Genomic DNA, 18,826 nt, shown 5'->3' with positions numbered 1-18,826 from the left:
TGAAATTCGCGTCTGTTTTCCGTCCGGATCACTATTTTCCCTACGGCTCGGTCGTACGGCTTGTATTTCTTACGTGTCGGTTGTAATTCACTCGCGTTGCATCGTACTGCATGGGTCGTACGGCGCTGGTCCGTGTCGGTCAGTATCCAGTCCGGGTCCATGTCGGTCGGTTCGTTTTGCGGCCGGAATCGGAATCGGCCCCAGAGTGTAGTCGTCCACTTATTCTTCACTAAGCTCTTATTTTCTTATCTCCTCACTCACTTTCTTATCTCCTCACTTCTCTGACCCTCGTCAATCTGGCCACAGATTATCCTCTCCCCCTCATCCAACTCTGTATAGCCCAGCCCTTCTTGTCCTCATATTACATATGTATCACTTCATTTTCCCCTCATTCTCAACCACTGAATTATTGCTTCCGCCTACTTTTCTTTCCCTCAGCCATTCTCCTCCTGGGGCCTCCTGCTGTGCGCCACACCCTCTTTTTATCTTTCTATCCAGTTGTTCCATTATCGTAACAAAGGGTGCAGCATACTTCTTGTTATAATGGGCGTGCACCTTCAATATAAAGATTAATGCCAAAGGAAAGACAGCATACTTGTAATGATGTAATAAAAGTTAGGTACCACTCTGTACTCCTTTGCAATAATGAAACTCAGGATGCATGTTAGGTTAGGAGTGCACCACCCTCTAGTTGTAAGCAAAGGAGTATTAAAAGAATATCTGAACTTCTGTGTGGCGATTAGAGGGTGTTAAAGAAAGTCTACCCGCATGCCAATTCGAAATCAGCAGAGTATTTGTTAAAAATAAAAATAAATATGTGAATTACAGAGACAGGCGACATCCCAAATAGGCATAAGATGCACAGGCAGAGATAAGACTCAGTTATGTACATGGCTCCTATGTAGGTTCGTGGGATTCAAATACAAGAACAGCATTCAGGTAGGAAAAGAATTGTAAGCTGTCGTTGCTAAGCAAGCTACTGAACTTTATCGCTTCATGTGCCAAGCATGGAAATGAAGCATTGCATGTCATAGATGAACATAACTTGAATGCATGTTTAGGATGAGCAGGAAGATGGCTACAGAGGTGCACTGAGGCAACGAGTTTATAATTGAAAACAGACTCTCGAGTATCTTGGACTAGATAACATAAACTCTGTTTTCCACTATTATGTCTGTAATAGGATTTTGTCCTTTTTAGGTCGAGCATTCAAGACCTCTTGTATATACTTTAGTATATACTTATATGTGTATGTACTTTGTGGGCTCTGGAGATCAGCCCTAGGACTTGTCTGCTTCCGCTGAGGGACTTTTTTTCTGTTCAACTGCCTCTATTTAACTTTCTTGACGGGGAAACAACCAGCAGAGGTCAGTAAAATACCAGAATCACTTTAGCATTCTCTAGATTCCAGTCCATAGAAATTGTCTTCCACGAGCACCCGTAGACAATATTTTTTTCAAATCTTGAATTTTCAGTGATATGACCACCGAAGGCCCTGATTTTACATTAAAAGCAGAGCATTTCCCACTGAAAGGCAATATTTCTCTCCATGTGTTCCCATGCATGGTGTGTCACACAGTTTGGTGCTTACTTTCCCTCCATGTTAAAGAACAGTAGATGTTTCAGCACCCAGGCTAATGTGCTGCATAGCTAAATACATAAAAGGTCCCAAAGGCAAGACTGATTGCATTGCAAATGCTTGTTTGTCTCACATTAAAAACAATTTAATATAATAAGAATATTTACTTACTATCAGTAAGATTTACCATTACCGCTAGATTCACGTCAGAAAATTGTTCTTCCACTGTTTTCTCGCAAAATAGTATTTTATTTCCTAACCGAGATAACTCATTAAGTTTTAATTATTTTTTAATCGTCTTTATGAAAGATCTCACAACTTGTATGTAAATGAATATCTTTAGTCTTACAGTTCAAATTCAATTACAGAGACTTTCTCTGATATCCTTATTTCGTTTGAACTATAGAGCGTCTGCCATCTGCTTTTTTCAGGAACACGCTTAAGGGTTTCCGATTCTGCTTTTTTAAGTGAAAGAAAAGTTTTCCGCAGTATTAAGGCAGGTTCATGTGAGGCTCTCTGCTCTCAGCTCTCAGCCTGTCATCCTCCTGCCTGTCATCCCCAAGCAACTTCTTTATGGGGGAGATGGAAAATCAGCTTCTATTAAAGGAATATCTCATCATATCCGTGATGGTTTGGGCATGTGATGTGGGCTTGTAAATCTAAGTGAATGGTATTAGTAGGAGGGAGGAGGTTTTAATGTTGATGCTTCCCCTTTTTGATGGATGCAGATATTACTGAAAGAACAAAGATCCTCAACGAAGGAACATTTCTTTGGCAAATACCTACAATCAGCTCACTGCAGCTCACTGCAGAACTCCCTGCGTCTGGTGAACCAGAGTCGTGTTATCCAGTTTGATCCCTTTCCTATCTTATCTTGTCTGGTGGCCAGAGGACACCCTCATTAGTCAAACGGGGAAGACAGCAGTCAAACGGGGAAGAGAGCAGTAGCAATATCACAACTAACTCCCTCCTGTCATTATTAATTATCCGTTTTCAGTTAAATATGTATAAACTGTGGCATGTTTCCATGTTTGTCACATATGTTTAAACTTCTCAGCAGAAAAAGTTCAGCACTTTGGAACAAAAGAGCCCCCACACAAACAGCACTCAGTGCAAATTGTGATGACGACAGTGCTCTTGGGTGTAAGAGAAACAACCACACATTGGGGCATATTCACACAGAAAAATCGGAGCGCAGAGCTGCGCCAAAGTTGGTAGTGTTGCGCTCCGACATTTCCAAAACACAGGGATGCTCTGTATTTACAACAATATGGCACACCCCTGTGCTTTCCCTAGTGCTGGCGCTAAAATTAGCTACCTAGTACCAACGCAGACACCCTTGCACCATAGTTCAATACCTGTGTTGCAGGAAATGATTGTTTCTGTGTAGGAATGGGTTCCTTCCTGCACATAAACAATCAATAATTTTCTTTCATAGAAAAAACAAAAATGAGGAGAAATGGAAGTGGTATATTTACAAGCCATCAGTGCTCCCGGCGCGTAACTTTTTATGACGCTCTAGTGGCACAGAACCATTTTCTATATTTACAAGGTGACGCTAAGCCACTTTGCAAATATGCCCGTTTCCACCGCAGTCCTCTGCTGCAAAGGGGCGTGCAATGCGTGTTGCTGTGGGCTTTCCACCGCGAAACCCATTGCCTTTAGATGCTGCCCCAGATTTACAAGTACAAAAGACAATGGTCCTCAAATGGTTAGAATAAGGATTAAATAAATATAGTTCAGAATCGATACTATATTCTGGATGTCCAGCCAGACAACCGATTTAATTTTGCAATAAAACAATGCACACATATAGGAACAAAATACTTGTGGGACACAGTCCTGTATCCAATAAGAACAGTAACATTACAAAACACACAAGGGCATTTCAGGCAAGACAATAGGAGCTTTTTACATTATCCAATGTTTTAAGCTTTTGCAAAACAGCGAATGCACTTTTTTACACAATGGATTAATGCGCATGCTGTTTAGTTGGGGTCGACGACGTTTCGATCCTGTTACGAGGGTACTAGGATCATCATCAGGACATTAATGTGTACATGCCTGATTGTAACAGAAATTGCCTAGGATCGTGAGAATGCACGGTCCGGCGGGTGCGTCAGGCAACAACGATAGCCTGATTAAGTGAAGGTCCACTATAGTGAAATGAATCAGAGGAAGAGTCCAACAGTTGATGGTCCAACAATTGTAGCAATGGTTCGTAAAAATGGGGCGGTGTGACAATGCACGGAATCGAGCCGTCCTCTGCTGCAAAGGGGCGTGCAATGGGTGTTGCTGTGGGCTTTCCACCGCGAAACCCATTGCCTTTAGATGCTGCCCCAGATTTACAAGGCGGAGGCAGTGCCAAAAACGAATGCGATGGAATACCAGGTGTTAGAATCGTGCACAAGGAGAAATTAGTAATTATCCTCGTTTTTTGCTTTCTCCATGTGTGCTGCATTGTGCAGCACACATAGAAGGTGCAAATGCCCATTATTGATTGTTTATATGCGGGACGGTGTCCCTTCTTGCACATAAACAATTGTCCCAACTTTGCATCTTGGCTGCAGGGGGCGTTGTCTGGCACAAGGCAGCTTTTCTTGTGCCAGTGCTAGGGAAAACACAGGGGTGCGCCATATTCTTGTGAATACAGCGTACCCCTGCATTTTAAAAATGTTCCGCGTTCCAACATTTTCTTGAGAATATGCCCCAAAGTATTTATCCTTGTTGCGCCATTCTAATACCTGCTATTGCATGGCGTTTGTTTTTGGCTCTGCCTCAGATTTACACATCCTTGTAAATCTGGGTCAGCATCAAAATGTAATGGGTGTTGCAGTGAAAAAGCCAGAGCAACACCCATTGAAAGTCCCTTTCACGGAAAGTGATGTGTGTAAAGCAGCGGTATTTACAAGGCAGCGTTAAGTCACTCGAAGTGGAGTAGCGCCACTTTGTAATTATGGAGAAGGACATAGCGCCACCAGAACGTCACTAAAACTGACATTCTGGTGGCGTTATTCCCTTGTAAATATACTGCACTGTTCTGTACACCAAAGGTGCAGAAAGTGCCCATGCATTCAAACTAGAGAGTTCTATAATTTTGACAGGTCGTACCCTGTGCAAATCAGGATAATCCTGTTTATCCCAGAGCATGTTCCCATTAATCAGGACTTCTATATTGGTGACTAGGCTTTCAATAGACAAAGAAGGGTCTGAAGAGTGAGGATGAAACACCTGAGAGGACTGGGTGTAGAACCACAAGAGAGAACAATATATCATCCTCCAGAAAAATTGTGACTTAAATATCCATAACCAAAGTATTGTGTACTTAAGTATATGGGGTTAGGTAAAAGTTTACTATATTTAGCTCCTTATATGTACCTTGGCCATATTTGTATCTTCCATGTATGTGATTTTAAGATTAATAAATCTATATTTACCTATCATACCCTCACAATTTTGTTTGTCCATATTTCGGCCATGATATATTTGTAGGGCGACATTTCTGTCCTCAATATATTTTTGAAAACGACCTAGGGACACACAGAGTTTGAAAGTTGAACGGTATTTTCTTGGCACAGAGTCAGGTAGGAATTCCAGCACCAAGAAAACAGGATCTGCCCAAGGGAGTCCTTGCACACAATGGTAGCATAGGCGCTGGAAGCAGTGTGCCTAGGAAGCTGCACCACCCCCAAGATGAAGTTCAGAAGATTAATGAGTAATAAAGATACCTTCAAATTTTGTTTTTATCTTGTCACATTTGCTGTGCATTCAAAGACAGGTGGCAATTGTTCGGCTCTGTCTTCTGTTAGAGGATGATTTTTTCACCAAACAGGAACTGACACTGAATGTGTTATCTGAAATACCCAGGTACACTCTGAGAAGCAGGAATCGAGTCAAGAGTGGCACTTTATTCAAACAAGCAAGTAACAAGTGTCAAAGACACTTCATTGATCAACAATAAAATCATGCAATCTAACAATTATTAAATCATGGCAATTCAAAGAGAGAGTGAGAGAGAGAGAAACTGAATATCAAAATTCAATGAAGCAGTATAACCTTATCTAATGCTAAATCAATCAATAAACCAATCAGCTTGCTGGGAGCACCTCGTTGTGGGATGCACTGTATGAGGTGACCAATGAGCTGGTCAGTGGACAGTCCTTTTATACAGTTTTAATGAGGAACTGGTGACCGCAGAATCAAAACATCAGCAGGTGTTTGACCGCGGAACATAACAAACGTTGGACATTTTATAGGAAGCAATTTGGGTCAATTAAGAAAGCAAAACTTACCAAAAGATACAGAGTTTATCAAAAGGTTCTAAGTTATTTTGAGCTATGTCGCTGTCATAGTTTCCAAAACTAGCAAAACTTCAGGTGAGCATGTTGCAGTTAGCCCCTACTCTTAGCCCATCTTGTTCTTCTAGATGACAGATATGTCCTGTTTATCTCTCCTCAATGTACAGTAATATGTGCACGCAAATGATGGGCTCTGGGACTTGTTCTTCATAGAGGCAATGACCTGAGGTTAGTGGCCTTCACAGGAGAAATACATCTTAGGTTACAGAAGGGCATGAGGCCTACTGCCTCTGTAGATACTCAAGGCAGTGTGGCCAATTTAGCACAACCCTGTCTATGGGTTGACAGGGACATTTGGAACTCTCATGCTTCAGATGGGGACAGAATGGGCCTGAGGCACTATATGGTAAAACTAGACCCTGCTTCACTTCTGACAAATTGCTGCTTGACATATTATTTTTCTACTAGGGATTGGTATTTACTTGGACTGCAGAGTGAAAGGATTTTGTAAAGTGAACTAGCCAAAAAGCTTGCTGGAATACTGTGAGTGAAAGCAAAGGCTGTAGGATGGCAGTTTTTACTATCACACAACAACATTTTAAATAAATGTAAAGTAACTGCACAACTATTTCAAAATAGACCAGCAGTTTGCAAAGCAAAAATAAAGCAATTTTTTAAAAATTCTTGAGTGTGATGGAAACAAATATTTTTATTGGATCCAAACAAATCAAGATGATGTAGTTGCTATACAAAGGAAAATGGTGCTGAAACTCAAATCCACACTTTTTTTATCAGTAAAACTGTGACTGTGTGAATTTTGTGTCCATTTCAACAGAAACATGTGAAATGTGTAAATAACAGTGGGCTACCACACCATGCCTTATAATATATTTGCATTAGTATGCTACAACATGCCTCACTGGCTACATACCATACCTTTTTAACTCCTTCTGGATACCTGTGGCTTATATGTTACACTTTGTCTTTGTGTAATGATTGGATGTTTCACAATCCCTATGACTTGGGTGATGTAACTTTGATGACAGCACATCCACTCTAAAAATCGTTTCAGCACCACTGCATGATAGAGGCGGTGGGTGTGACGTCCCTTTTGTTATGACGTACATTCTTATCTACTTCATGCCCTTAAGTACAACAATACTGCAAGGGTTCTATCATTCAGTGTATGGTGCGCAAGCATGCACGAGGCATGGATTTTAGCTGGCAAAGATTTGCACAATGAATTTATTTGTATACTATGTACCACAGACATTACAGACAGAGATATGGGATGATTTAGCAAAAGAGAACCTTCACATTGTCATGACACTAACATGTTACCAATATGGTTTTATTATTAGTACATAATAAAATAATATTTATGATGGGCAAAGTTGCTTATTCAATGATGCATGTTTCTTATGCAAACAAAAATAAAGGCTGAATAAACAACCTTTTCAAATTATTTCCTGGGCTAGTGTTTTCATCATGTGACAGCACAACACATTCGTCCTGTTTTCAGCTGTGCATAGATTAAATGTATTTAATCAAGGGCAGTTAAAGAGACTGCAGTTGGTACCGAGTATGGGCAAGCCCATGGTAGTAGAGATGGGGCGATAGGGGTCTAAATTACTTTAGTAGCAGCACTGGTGTCCCTCAACATTATGACAATTGCAGCACCAAGTGAGAATCCAACCGGCACACAGGTGTGCAGAACCTTTTGAAGATTATAGGTCTATAGCACTACAAGTAGCATGTTCAAATGCAATGGAAACTAAAGATTCAACACAAATTTGAGTATCTTTTTACAGTTAATCCTAAAATTTGTTTTACATCTTTCTCACAATTTTATATTTATATAATTATCATGTTTTGCATCTTTCTCACAATTAAATATTCAGATAATTATCATGTTTCATCCTAAAAAATCCATGCATTGATTCAAGTCTACAGACCCGCACAAGGTTTGCTCCACAGACATTATAATGAGGCGTCTACTCTGTCTTGCTGCACTGAGGAATGCAGTTAGTTGTCACTAATGCTAGTTTAGAAAATCATCTTTCAACACTTGCACTTGTTAAATGGCAATGTAAGAAACACAGCCATTACTGTTCTCATAATGCTATATGCTTCAGAAGAAGATTTCTTTCAGCACATAATAACTTACTCAATTGAATTGTGAGTTTCCTCATAGAATACACTATCACTCTTCATTGCCATCACCTCTGTAGCTAGTTTATTTTGAGAAACAGCACACACGTTTACAATCAGTTGGCCAGGCTCTGTTGAAGCGGAATTCTTGAGAGGAATATTTGCAAATGCTTATAGAACAGAGACAATACCCTGTGAGAACCTGACACAGAGTCCCAATAGGGTATTGTCAAGCACCTCGGAAAACTCCTTCTTCAAGTTTGGCCTCACATTAGAAAATGAATGTTCACTGGTCGGGGTATTGTAATTCCTGACATTATCTTTTCTGTTTCCTATCTCTGGTACCAGGATTCCTACTTCTTCACAATGCTTTGCAAAGCTGCTAAATAAATCCTCATAACTATACTGAATATCTCGGTTAAATGTCTTTAGCGTGGTTCTAGTATGATTAGCAGAATGAAGAGTCTGCCTGGCCATCTGTAACTGATTACTCACTTTATCAATGGCATTAAGGAAAGGTCTCAGCATGGACAGCACACTTAGCAAATTAAAAGACTGCAATGGTTTAAACAATAATTTACTTCAGGCTGTAATGTCTTCTATCTTTTTCAGCGTAGCCACAGGTGCCTTAATGTGGCTGCCACAGCACTGATGTTCTCGGCTCTACAAAACCAATGAGTGCCAGGTGCTTATTTTTAGTGACAGAACTGGAGGTCCAAGGGATATTAGACTGGTTTGAGAATAGTATGGTGAGTACTGCTGTCTCCTATGAAAGCATCCAAGGCCTTAAGGTGCCCAAACAAGGAGAATGAAGCCCCTCTGCATTTAATTTAATCCACTAGCACAAGGTGCAAGCAGTGCGCAGAGCAGTGCGCATAAGGGTTCATCTTGCTGGTGTCATTTCTTCACAAGATCCTGGACTCACCTATCCACTCCTTTCATTGCTGCGGCACCATCAAAGGACCAGGCTATGATTTTATCTTTTGGAAGGCATACTGCAGCCAGACCCCTTTGCAGTGCTGATATCAATGAAGTTTCTCATTCTTCGGAAGAGAGATGTGTCCTGGGAGCTTCCAAACATTATACAATATCTGATGTGTAGTGCAACTTGTTTATCATGGGAACCATCAGAGGTCTCATCTGGGTGGGTGAAGTTAACTGCTGAGGAAAATGGGTGCACCGATATAGAGCTCTGTCACATTGGCCATTGAGCCGACGCTCTACTGACTCACCAGGAGTGGGGCGATGCCTCCTATGCACCACTGATGAGAGGAGGTGGCACCGGGCATGGAGCGGTGGTTTTGCCCCTGGATCTGTGCCACCTGACAGTTGGGTTCCCATTGTACTCGGGTGGTCCTCTCTGCTGTGATCCAGGAGTGGCATAAGGTGGGTGCACACACCAGGGTAAGCAATCCCCTATTGCTCCTCTGAACTATGGGGTTTATCTATCCCAACATCTTCCTTTTGTTGTGGCTGCACTGCTACCAGGCACTGGGAGCAGTGTCAATGGCCGATGGGAGGGCACTCGAGCATTGGCCATAGAGCGAGGCCTGCCATATTGCCAAAATGACTGCTGTATCAGAGTAATGTGTCAGGCACCAGTCCATGTGAGTTAAGCTCTCTTTCTCGAGCAGACCCACGCCTTTCAGATGGGACACTTCTTCCTCTTGACTGGTTGGGGAACAGATGTGGAAAAGGTGGGATCCTCTGCAGCCATCCAACAGTGAGTACTGTTGCTGGACTAATACATGGAGACACGCATGCCATAAACACATGTCCCATCACAACTTAGACACCACTCCTGGCAGTTAAAGGCCCTCATCAGTTCAATGGATCCCAACCTTTAGGCCCAAAGGGAGATGGAAAAGATTCCCTGGGAACCCTGTGAAAAATTGATATTGTGATACCCCCAGAAGTTGTAGAATAGAGGGACCAAGGGACACTGGTGGGGCTTCACACTGCAATTCTGGAAGAGTGCATGGTGAACTTCTCTTCTTGGACAAATGATTGCTACAATGCCTTGGCAGGTTTGTAACCCGCAGGACCTCACCACAACTCACGGGCAGAGAGAGGCTGCTACGGCCCAAGGTTGGAAATAGGATATAAGGCCAGAGACAAGCCTATCAAATATCCACTTATATCAATATCATCCAGGCAGCTATTTTTTTACCAAAGTTGTCTCTGTGATGGGTGCTAAAACCCCAAAGGGAAAAACAATCCATCTCAAAACTCAGCCCTAGACACCATACTCAAAGAGCTGGCAGCCCTATGAGGCAGTGTCGCTTCCATAGAGGACAACCCCTCCAAGACTTCCCAGGAAATTACATTGCTAAGAGCAGAACTGCTGACATTTAACTCCAGACTTCTTGCCATGAGAGACAGAATGACTGCCCCGTAGATCAGAAACTTACCGCGAACACAGACTGAGAGCAAAACTACTGGAACACGTTGGACAGAATACCAGAATTGAAGGATCGGTGCAAAAGGCATAATCTGAGTTTTTCCTGCATCCCGAAGCAAATAGAAGGGGATGATATGTTACTCTTTATGACACAATTCATTCCTCTCATCAAATTGTAATTTCATCCTCCATTGGAATTACATAGGGCCCACAGAAAGAAGAATTGGACAGTCAAAGGTGGATACACCATAGTCTGTTTTCTGAGAAACCAACAGATGAGAGCAGTAGTACAATTGGCAAAAAAAGGGACCCCTTCTCCAGATAACTCCAAGATCTATGTGAATCAGGACTTTTCCTATGAAACTGTGCTTAAACGGAAGCTCTTTTTGTCTTGGAGGCCCTGACTCTGATGTTGGGAAATTCTACTCGGCATGGCACAAATGCTCATCACCAAGGATGGCTGCACAAAGGAATTTACAGATTCAGACCAGCTGGAGGCATTTATTGTCTCTCTAGCCACAGAGGATGTAGAGACCCAATGGCCTTTAAGTTGAGCATCCTCCTCCAAATCCTGCATTGAAGATACAGCAGAGGCCTCGGAGCAGTGCGAGAGTGAACGACTTGAGGCGGTCATCAAGATGTGGCCCTCTGGTTCGAAACACAAATCTAAAACCGGCCTTCAACCTCAAGAGATAAGTCGTGATCTACCGCGAAGAAGTATTGACATGCTTGTTGCATGCTTTAATAGTTTAATTTTTAATTTTACCTGTAGAGGGTACGGTGTGGGATAGCATGCCAGCTCCTCCTCCTGTGCTTCGACTTGCGAGATCAGGGTGATTGCCAGAACCGGGAGGGTTATGAAGGGAATGATTTGGATAGGCGCTGCCTGTTGACACACCCCAAAATATGAGGGGGGAGACCAATACGCCTTTTTCATCCCAGAGTTTGCAGGCAAGGTAACACCTATCCAGTGAGTAGCATTGGGCTGTCTCCTATGAATTGGTATCCCTGCAACACAGTTGTGAGATACGTGAGATGGACAAATCATTTTATTCACTTACTTTCTGCTACTCAGTATTATGGTCCTACATGAGCGACTGTAGTGAGCGGTCGACCGACCCCTTGATGACTACTCGCCTACACAGGAACAAATTTCTGACTCACCCTCTTTTTGCCTACTTTGCCCCATCTGTTTGCTTTCTTCCTGTTCTTCACAATTCCCACCCCCTGGTTGTAGACACCAGTCTAAGGACCGATTATCGCTTTTTCCGTCAGGGACCTCATACCCTTCTAACCACTCCCCTCTACTATCAGTTGCAACACTTACGGTTTACTTACTGGGGCCCTTTCCTATTTTCACCCGGGTTGTCTGCTGACACACCTCCCTACTGCCTATGGTATTTCCTGCCTGGTATCCATGACCCCTACAGACTGACATGCTGAGGAACCCACCCTCCAAGAATCCCACAAATTCCCAATCCAGAGGGCCAAAAAGCACAAAGCTCCAACTGTGTGCATGTGCTTGAGGCAGACCAGGACAAAGTCAAAAGTTCAGGCGAACTGCGGTGGAGTGTGGTCTTAAATCCTGGTTGCAGAGCATTGTGAGTTCCCACGCCCAGGATGAGTCAAGCAGCCCAGGTGATGCATTGGGCCCGAAGAGTTGCAGGGCTGTGATGAGAGGTCCTGCAGAGTCATCGAGGATCACATTGACCAGAGCTTGCGATGTGAAGTCTGGTGTTGGGGATGCTGAAGGCAATGCATCAGTTCTGAGAGCTGTGAGACTCCGATGCAAGAAACTGCATTGTCATTGAGGCTGCCTTCGATGAGATATTTGAGATGCAAGGGCCTGTGTTGGTGAAGCATCGCAAAGCCACAGTTCCAATGCAGGCTGCGAGGTCGATGCATGGTCTTTGCACTGGGAGATTCCTCGCAGCAGAGGCGATTCGTAAGTTCTGCTTGGGTTTGCATCGCAGAGGAGATGTGTTGGTTCTGCTTCATCCACAGATGGGTTGGCAGAGCACCTCCAGGCCCACTTCCAATGGTCTAGGACTAGGGTGGCGCAACTTGGCTGGGTAGGACTGACAGATGGCAGGTGCTGGTTTCAAGGTCGTTGAAGCCTTCTGTTCCTGAGGGTGTAGTCAGGAGGGCAGCCAACTGGCCCTTGGAGTCACTCTGGAGTCCTGGGTTCAACAGATACAGGTCCAGTCCTTCACACTTAGGCAAGAAGGCAGCAGGCAGTTGGTCAGCACAGCAGGGCAGCAGTCTGTCAGAGCAGCAGTCCAGCAGAGTGGCAGTCCTTTTAGCTGTACAGCAGTCCTTCTTCTTGGCAGAGAATCCACAGGCCTAGAATTGTACTGAAGAGTTGGTGTCTGGGGTCCAGTTTAACTACAGGGAGTATACGCAGCCCTTTTGTGGAGGCAGGACACAGCTATTCTAGTGTAAGTAGGGCTGTGTCCAACTCTTCCCTCCCATCTTGCCAGTGATGGTCCATCCAGGCACAGCTACTCCCTCTCTTGTGTGTGGCTGTCTAGTCGGAATACACACAGCCCACTGCACCCAGAGACAGGCTGCAGGCACTAAATGGCTAAGGCAGGAAAATGCCAAATTTCTAAGCATTATCTGTCCCCACTGATTGTTTGCACCAAAAATGAGCATGTGAAGATAAAACATAGTTCTATTTGGAAAAACACTTGGAACATTTCTGGGATAGCACAAGAGAGCCTGGTCTTTCATCTTCTAAGGATTGGAAATGTCACTAGTAGAGGATTGGTGTTCTGTAACCTTCATGTACTAGCAGTGTTTCTTAATTTATGTTTTTTAATTCATGTATTGATTATCATGTTTAAAATCTAGCAGCTCAATTCAATTATGGTGTTTTACATTCGTCATGTAAATATTTTTGTAGACAGTTCTCACTTTATGTTTAGCTTCCTGCTCACTCGTACTGACACTTGCAGTATCCACAAGAGTATTTCTTCTATGTTTATTTCTTGGATGGGGTCTGTCGGGCACGTGACAAGAACGGTTACACCTGCGTTGAGCACTATTTATTGGCTCACGTACGTTGATCTCACTTTGAGTAAAAATTTCACAGTTGACGAAACCAAGACGCCGTTTGTGGGGGTGAAACATCAAACTTTTTGATTGTTTTTTACAGAGTTTTAGAACTTGACCCGAATCAGGTATCAGAGCACTTTACATAGCACCAGTTGCATTACATGAGGACACATTCATTTTTGTTAGGCACGGGGAGATTAAGTGATTTGCCCAGATTCACAGGATGTTCAGTGTCATTGCTGAGACTCGAACCCAGTTCCCCAGATTCAAGGTCGACCGTCCTAGCTGTTAGGCCAACTCGTCTCCAACTTCTCTCCCCATGATGGCATGCTAGTACACACAGTGAGTTATTCATCTAGGTTGAATTCTGCACGTGTTGGTTTACATTTCCTGATCAAGACAATGTTAAGTTCATAACTTTTTTCTTTCTCTCTAGTTTTCTTTCGTTTAGATTGCACACAATTTTGGAGCTTAGCACTCAGTGGTGTAGATATTGAGCCCATTTAATCCTTTTTCAAGCATGTAGCACAGGGGTTTTCACATGTTCACATAAGGAGATTGGGGTCCTTTACAGCTTTGATTGGCTCTCTTTTTGGTTCTAGTTACCCCTGACAAAGAGCATTTGTGCCCAAAATGCATTGGGACAGTAGCAGCATAAACACCCAGGATGAACAGGACATCCCGTGTGCCGATGAAAGACGCCTGTATGGGCATTTCTCGTGCATTTAAAGTTTGGAATTTGACTGTTTAAACTGCAAAAGTGTACATTCTGAGGATAATGGAATAAATTCGGATAAAACATGGATTACACGGTTGAATGTGTATATTACTGGGAGCATATTTCTTGGAATTTCTGCATAGCAGTGCAGCTTGAATCTGGTGTGAAACCTTGCACTGTTTTTTTCTTAACTTTCTAACAGTGGCATTTTCAAAATTGCGATTTAAAATCTGACTTCCCCATTAAGAGAGGATTTTTCATTACAATTCCGAAGACACGAAACATGCAGTGGTGTAGCAAAGACCACCGCAGTGCAGAAGGGCCTCCGGACTCCAGGGGGCCCCTCAACACTGTACCCTGACCTGAGAGCTCCTAAGTAAGTCGGGAGCGGGGCCCTCCATGTACTTTGCTGGAGTCCCCCTCAAGTTTTGTTACGCCACTGCAAACATGAACTAGTTACCTGCTCCCATTTGGAAATTATGATGTAAAACTAAAAAGTACATGACCAACTTTTTAAGTACACTGCACCCTGCCCTCTCGGCTGTCCAAGGCCTACCCTGGTGGTGACTTATATGTAATAAAAAAGGATTACAATTGAAAGTCTACATACTGCAGCAGTTTTGTGCAGTTTTACTTATCATATTATATTTAGACATTGCATGTTTCATATGTAGCTTTACCCAAGCTTTTCCTCAGGATATCCTGCCTTCTCTTATTATTTCTGATAGTTCTAATGATTATTATGCCTGTGGAGAATGCAAGAAAGCTGGGAGTCGTTTTTGACACTAAATTGTGCTTCTCTGCTCAAAATAATGCAACAACTTCAGTTTTTTTTTGATGCTGTGAGTTCTCCAAAATGTCCTCCTGTACATTCCATTTCACTTGCAGAAGATTGTGATGATAGCCCTCATCACATCTGAAACGGATTACTGCAACTCACTATATCTCTGCACCTCCAGATACCTGTTAAAAAAATTGCAGTCTCTTAAGAACGCCGTAGCTCGCACACTTCTGAAAATTCCCAAGTTCAAGCCAGTGTCTCATTTACTCCATGGACTGCACTGGCTGCCAGTGGGGAAGAGGGTCTCTTTTAAGGCACTTTGCCTTATGCACAAGGCTCTTCACAAGACAGGTCCATCTTATTTTCAAGAACGGCTCTCATGGTACAGGCCCAGCAGAAGTCTCAGATCTAGTTCTGCGTTCATGGTCCCAAGAATCAAAATAGCAAATTGGGGCGGTAGAACGCTAACATATCAGGGGGAAAGGTATGGAACTCCCTTCCCCTGGCTCTCCATTCACAGCCAGCATTGCAGCTATTTGGAAAGCAGGTCAAGACTTGGATGTTTCCACTTTAAGTAGCAGGATCACCCAGGTTTCGAGTTCCCTCTAAACCTGTGGCACCTTCTCACGGCCTGGATCTACTCAGCTCTAAGACACCCCTGGGTAATGCACGCTTTATAAAACTATCTCATTCATTCATGATTATGATGTTTTCTCTATAGTAGCATAGGGTAGAGAGTGCTCCCCTGACGTAGCACAGCATAGAGAGTCCTCCTCTGATGTAGTACGGGACAAGAAGAGCTCCACTATATGTCTCCTCTGTCTACATCATGACTTACTAGAACCGAATGTGTGCCTGATGGTTGAGGGACAGTCACGAGGTTTAGAACGTCTGTGGGGGTCTCTGGTTGTGACACAGGGTTCTCCATGGTTACAATTTGAGGACAGCTTAGTATTTTGCGTCAAGCGATGCCAAGCTAAACGCATGCATATTGTTGGTTTCACATGACCTGTTGAGGTCACTGGGTCCCAGGGCATAACACCTGAAGACTGAGAGTCTCATCACATACCGAGAACTTGGCCTGGCAGTTGAGTGTCTCACTGCATGCTGAGAGGTTTGCTAAACCACATGTTTAAAACATTTTCTGTACTACTAATTATTTTGGTGTTGATTTTGTCTCTGCTAAAGTCTAAACTATTATGTATGAAGAACCGGGCAATTTAAGGGCCTGGCAGCGCAGGGCACGCCTGAAATCTCCGAGTTCACCTGCCTTGTTGTACAGAGACACAGAATACTCTGGTAGCGTAGAAAACCAAATTTATTAGCTGCAGCTACGCACAGTTATCCTAGAAGTACATCAGTGGTAGATTCTCAGGAGACTGCCACTTTACTCCGTGGCTCATAGTCTTTTATTGCCTTATACACCCAAAGAAAAACACTCCCCATGCACCAAATATTAGCCAATAGGAAAACATTCAAAACAAGGCACCATGTAACCAGAACATCCCCCTTGAGTCGTGTTCTTGCCCAACCCCATAAGTCAATCAATGACAGCACCTATAGGTCAATCAGTAATGGCAGGACGTGTTTGTGTGCTTCAAAGGACGACTTGCAAAATAAGATAATGCAGAGAAAGAATACCGATGGCCAACAGATAGTTGGGACAAGGATTAGTCAGTCTAGACAAGGATTAGTCAGTCTGGCTAGTTCCTGGAATTGGCTTCACAACAAGGAAGGGAGGTTATTTGACACGTAGCAGTACAAAGGGCAGAAACACTTCGTTCACCGAGCTGCCTGAGTGAGGGCAACATAAAATGGCGACGGAATACAAAATGGAGTCGAAACTAAATTACCTCAGACCTTCCTTTTGCCATTACACAGGCAAAACACATAGACTCATGTTATTCTGAGTCAATGTCAATAGCCATGAGGTCGTCAAGCTGTTGCTGTAACATCATTTTCATATTTTCTGCTTTCTGTGCGACAGGCCTTGGAACACACATGGTGGCACAAAGGCCGCAGATAGCAGGACCGCATTGTAGACAGAGGCAACACGAGAAGATAATGGCCAAAATCATTCCAATGAAAGTCAGTACTTTCCATCCCCATGTGGACAGTAATCCCCAAAACCATTCTGTCAAAGACCAATCTCCTTCGTCCTGGTGAATGGACTCAGCGATCAGATGCAATTTAGAGATGGCCTGGTATACTGTAGGGGCGTTGTCAGGTATGTAAATGCAACAGCTGTATCCAATCAATTTACATACTCCACCACGGTCCGCAAGAATGATATCTAAAACCATCCTGTTCTGTAATGTCATAAGGCGGTCCGCCTGAAGCTCGGCTGTGAGGTTACTCAGTGCCCCTATAGTTTCATCTATCGTTGCCTCAACAACTCGAGTGAGGTGCCTTATGTTTCTGCTATTGGCCATAGGGCCCCAAATTGGGAGGAATCCTTTGAAAAAGTCGCCTCCCTCTTGTCCTGCTGTATCTTCTGAATTAATGACGCCCCTACTGTACCTATTTCTGTGATGTCCCGAAGGGGCGGTATATGTCGGAGGAAGGAGAAAAGCCACGTAACATGATCCTGAGAAATTAGTTGGTAACCATGTATAGGCCCTGTCATGGCAAACGAAATACGTTCCCTGAGATGGCACTAACGGTGGAGAAGTCTTAGATGCATAGGTATATGTATGTGCACAAGAGCTCGTTCCCAATTGGGCCTTAGCATTCTGACCATTTCCTTGGAGACACAGGTGGCCTCGGTGGGGTACAGTCCATATGGGCGGGGATCTCTTTTGTCTGGCCCTATCTGTAAGGCTAGTAACGTAACGGGTCACGTTCCAGCCAATGTATGCCCATCGTTCGTCGGCTGGGAACTTATTAATTTTACTGTAATATTTGGTCATAGCCAATATTCCCTTTACTAGAGGGTCATGACTAACGTCAACCCCACCCCCATATGGACCAACAGGGTGCCGGGGTTGGTTCTCGTAAGCATTAGAGAACATAGACACATAAGCCCAAGCAGACCCCTCCAGGGAAAAAGGTAAAACTAAATATGGCATCCCTTCATCCCTAGTATGGGGCAAGAGTCCACAAACCCAACAATCGGTGGTATTGATCACCAATTGATGCTGGTGCAACAATTGAATGAATGAATTATTGAAATATTCCATTCTCCTACTTTGCTCATGTTCTGGTAGTGTATGTAACTGGTGCGGGGAGGCAGTGGTGTGAAAAGACACGGGATGAGTGGAGGGAGCATTATCGAGCAGAAAAAAAAACACTCACCCTCACTACTTACGGTAGGTACATTCGCGGGCGGTCATCTTTGTTGGGTGACACTCTAGCGTTTAGGGTGGTTTCCTCGACTTAAGCACGGCATGGCGCCGACGCGCAGCGGACTCAGAGGCAGAAGTTAGTTGCTCGTGACGCTGCGCTAGCGCTTAATGCCTTATCGTTTTAAGGTTGCACAATTGTTTTAAAATTGAATTACTGTACCAGATTTTGTTTGTGTGCTCATTCACTCCCCGGTCCACCGCAGCAACACTTGTGCTGATTGAGTGAAGGGAGCATCACTGAGCAGAAAAAAAACCCACTCACCCTCACTACTTCCGGTAGGGACATTCGCGGGCGGCCATCTTTGTTGGGTGACGCTCTAGCGTTTAGGGTGGTTTCCTTGACTTAAGCACGGCATGGCGCCGACGCGCAGCAGACTCAGAGGCAGAAGTTAGTTGCTCGTGACGCTGCGCTAGCGCTTAATGCCTTATCGTTTTAAGGTTGCACAATTGTTTTAAAATTGAATTACTGTAGCAGATTTTGTTTGTGTGCTCATTCA

The 18,826-nt window shown here is 43.6% G+C and overlaps 1 protein-coding gene across 1 annotated transcript; it reads right to left on the bottom strand.

Annotated features, from left to right (window-relative positions):
• Positions 1-16,886: 16,886 nt before the first annotated feature.
• Positions 16,887-18,215, bottom strand: LOC146802169 (endogenous retrovirus group PABLB member 1 Env polyprotein-like; the record flags this gene model as incomplete). Its single annotated transcript, XM_085620412.1, has 1 exon — positions 16,887-18,215. A coding segment is annotated over one exon (1,329 nt), but the record flags the coding sequence as incomplete, so codon positions are not given.
• Positions 18,216-18,826: the final 611 nt, after the last annotated feature.

Source organism: Triturus cristatus, chromosome 8 (genome assembly GCF_964204655.1).
Source record: "Triturus cristatus chromosome 8, aTriCri1.1, whole genome shotgun sequence".
NCBI classification, from domain to species: domain Eukaryota; kingdom Metazoa; phylum Chordata; class Amphibia; order Caudata; family Salamandridae; genus Triturus; species Triturus cristatus.
Note: the sequence above shows the minus strand (reverse complement) of the source record. Positions and strands in the feature narration are given on the sequence as shown.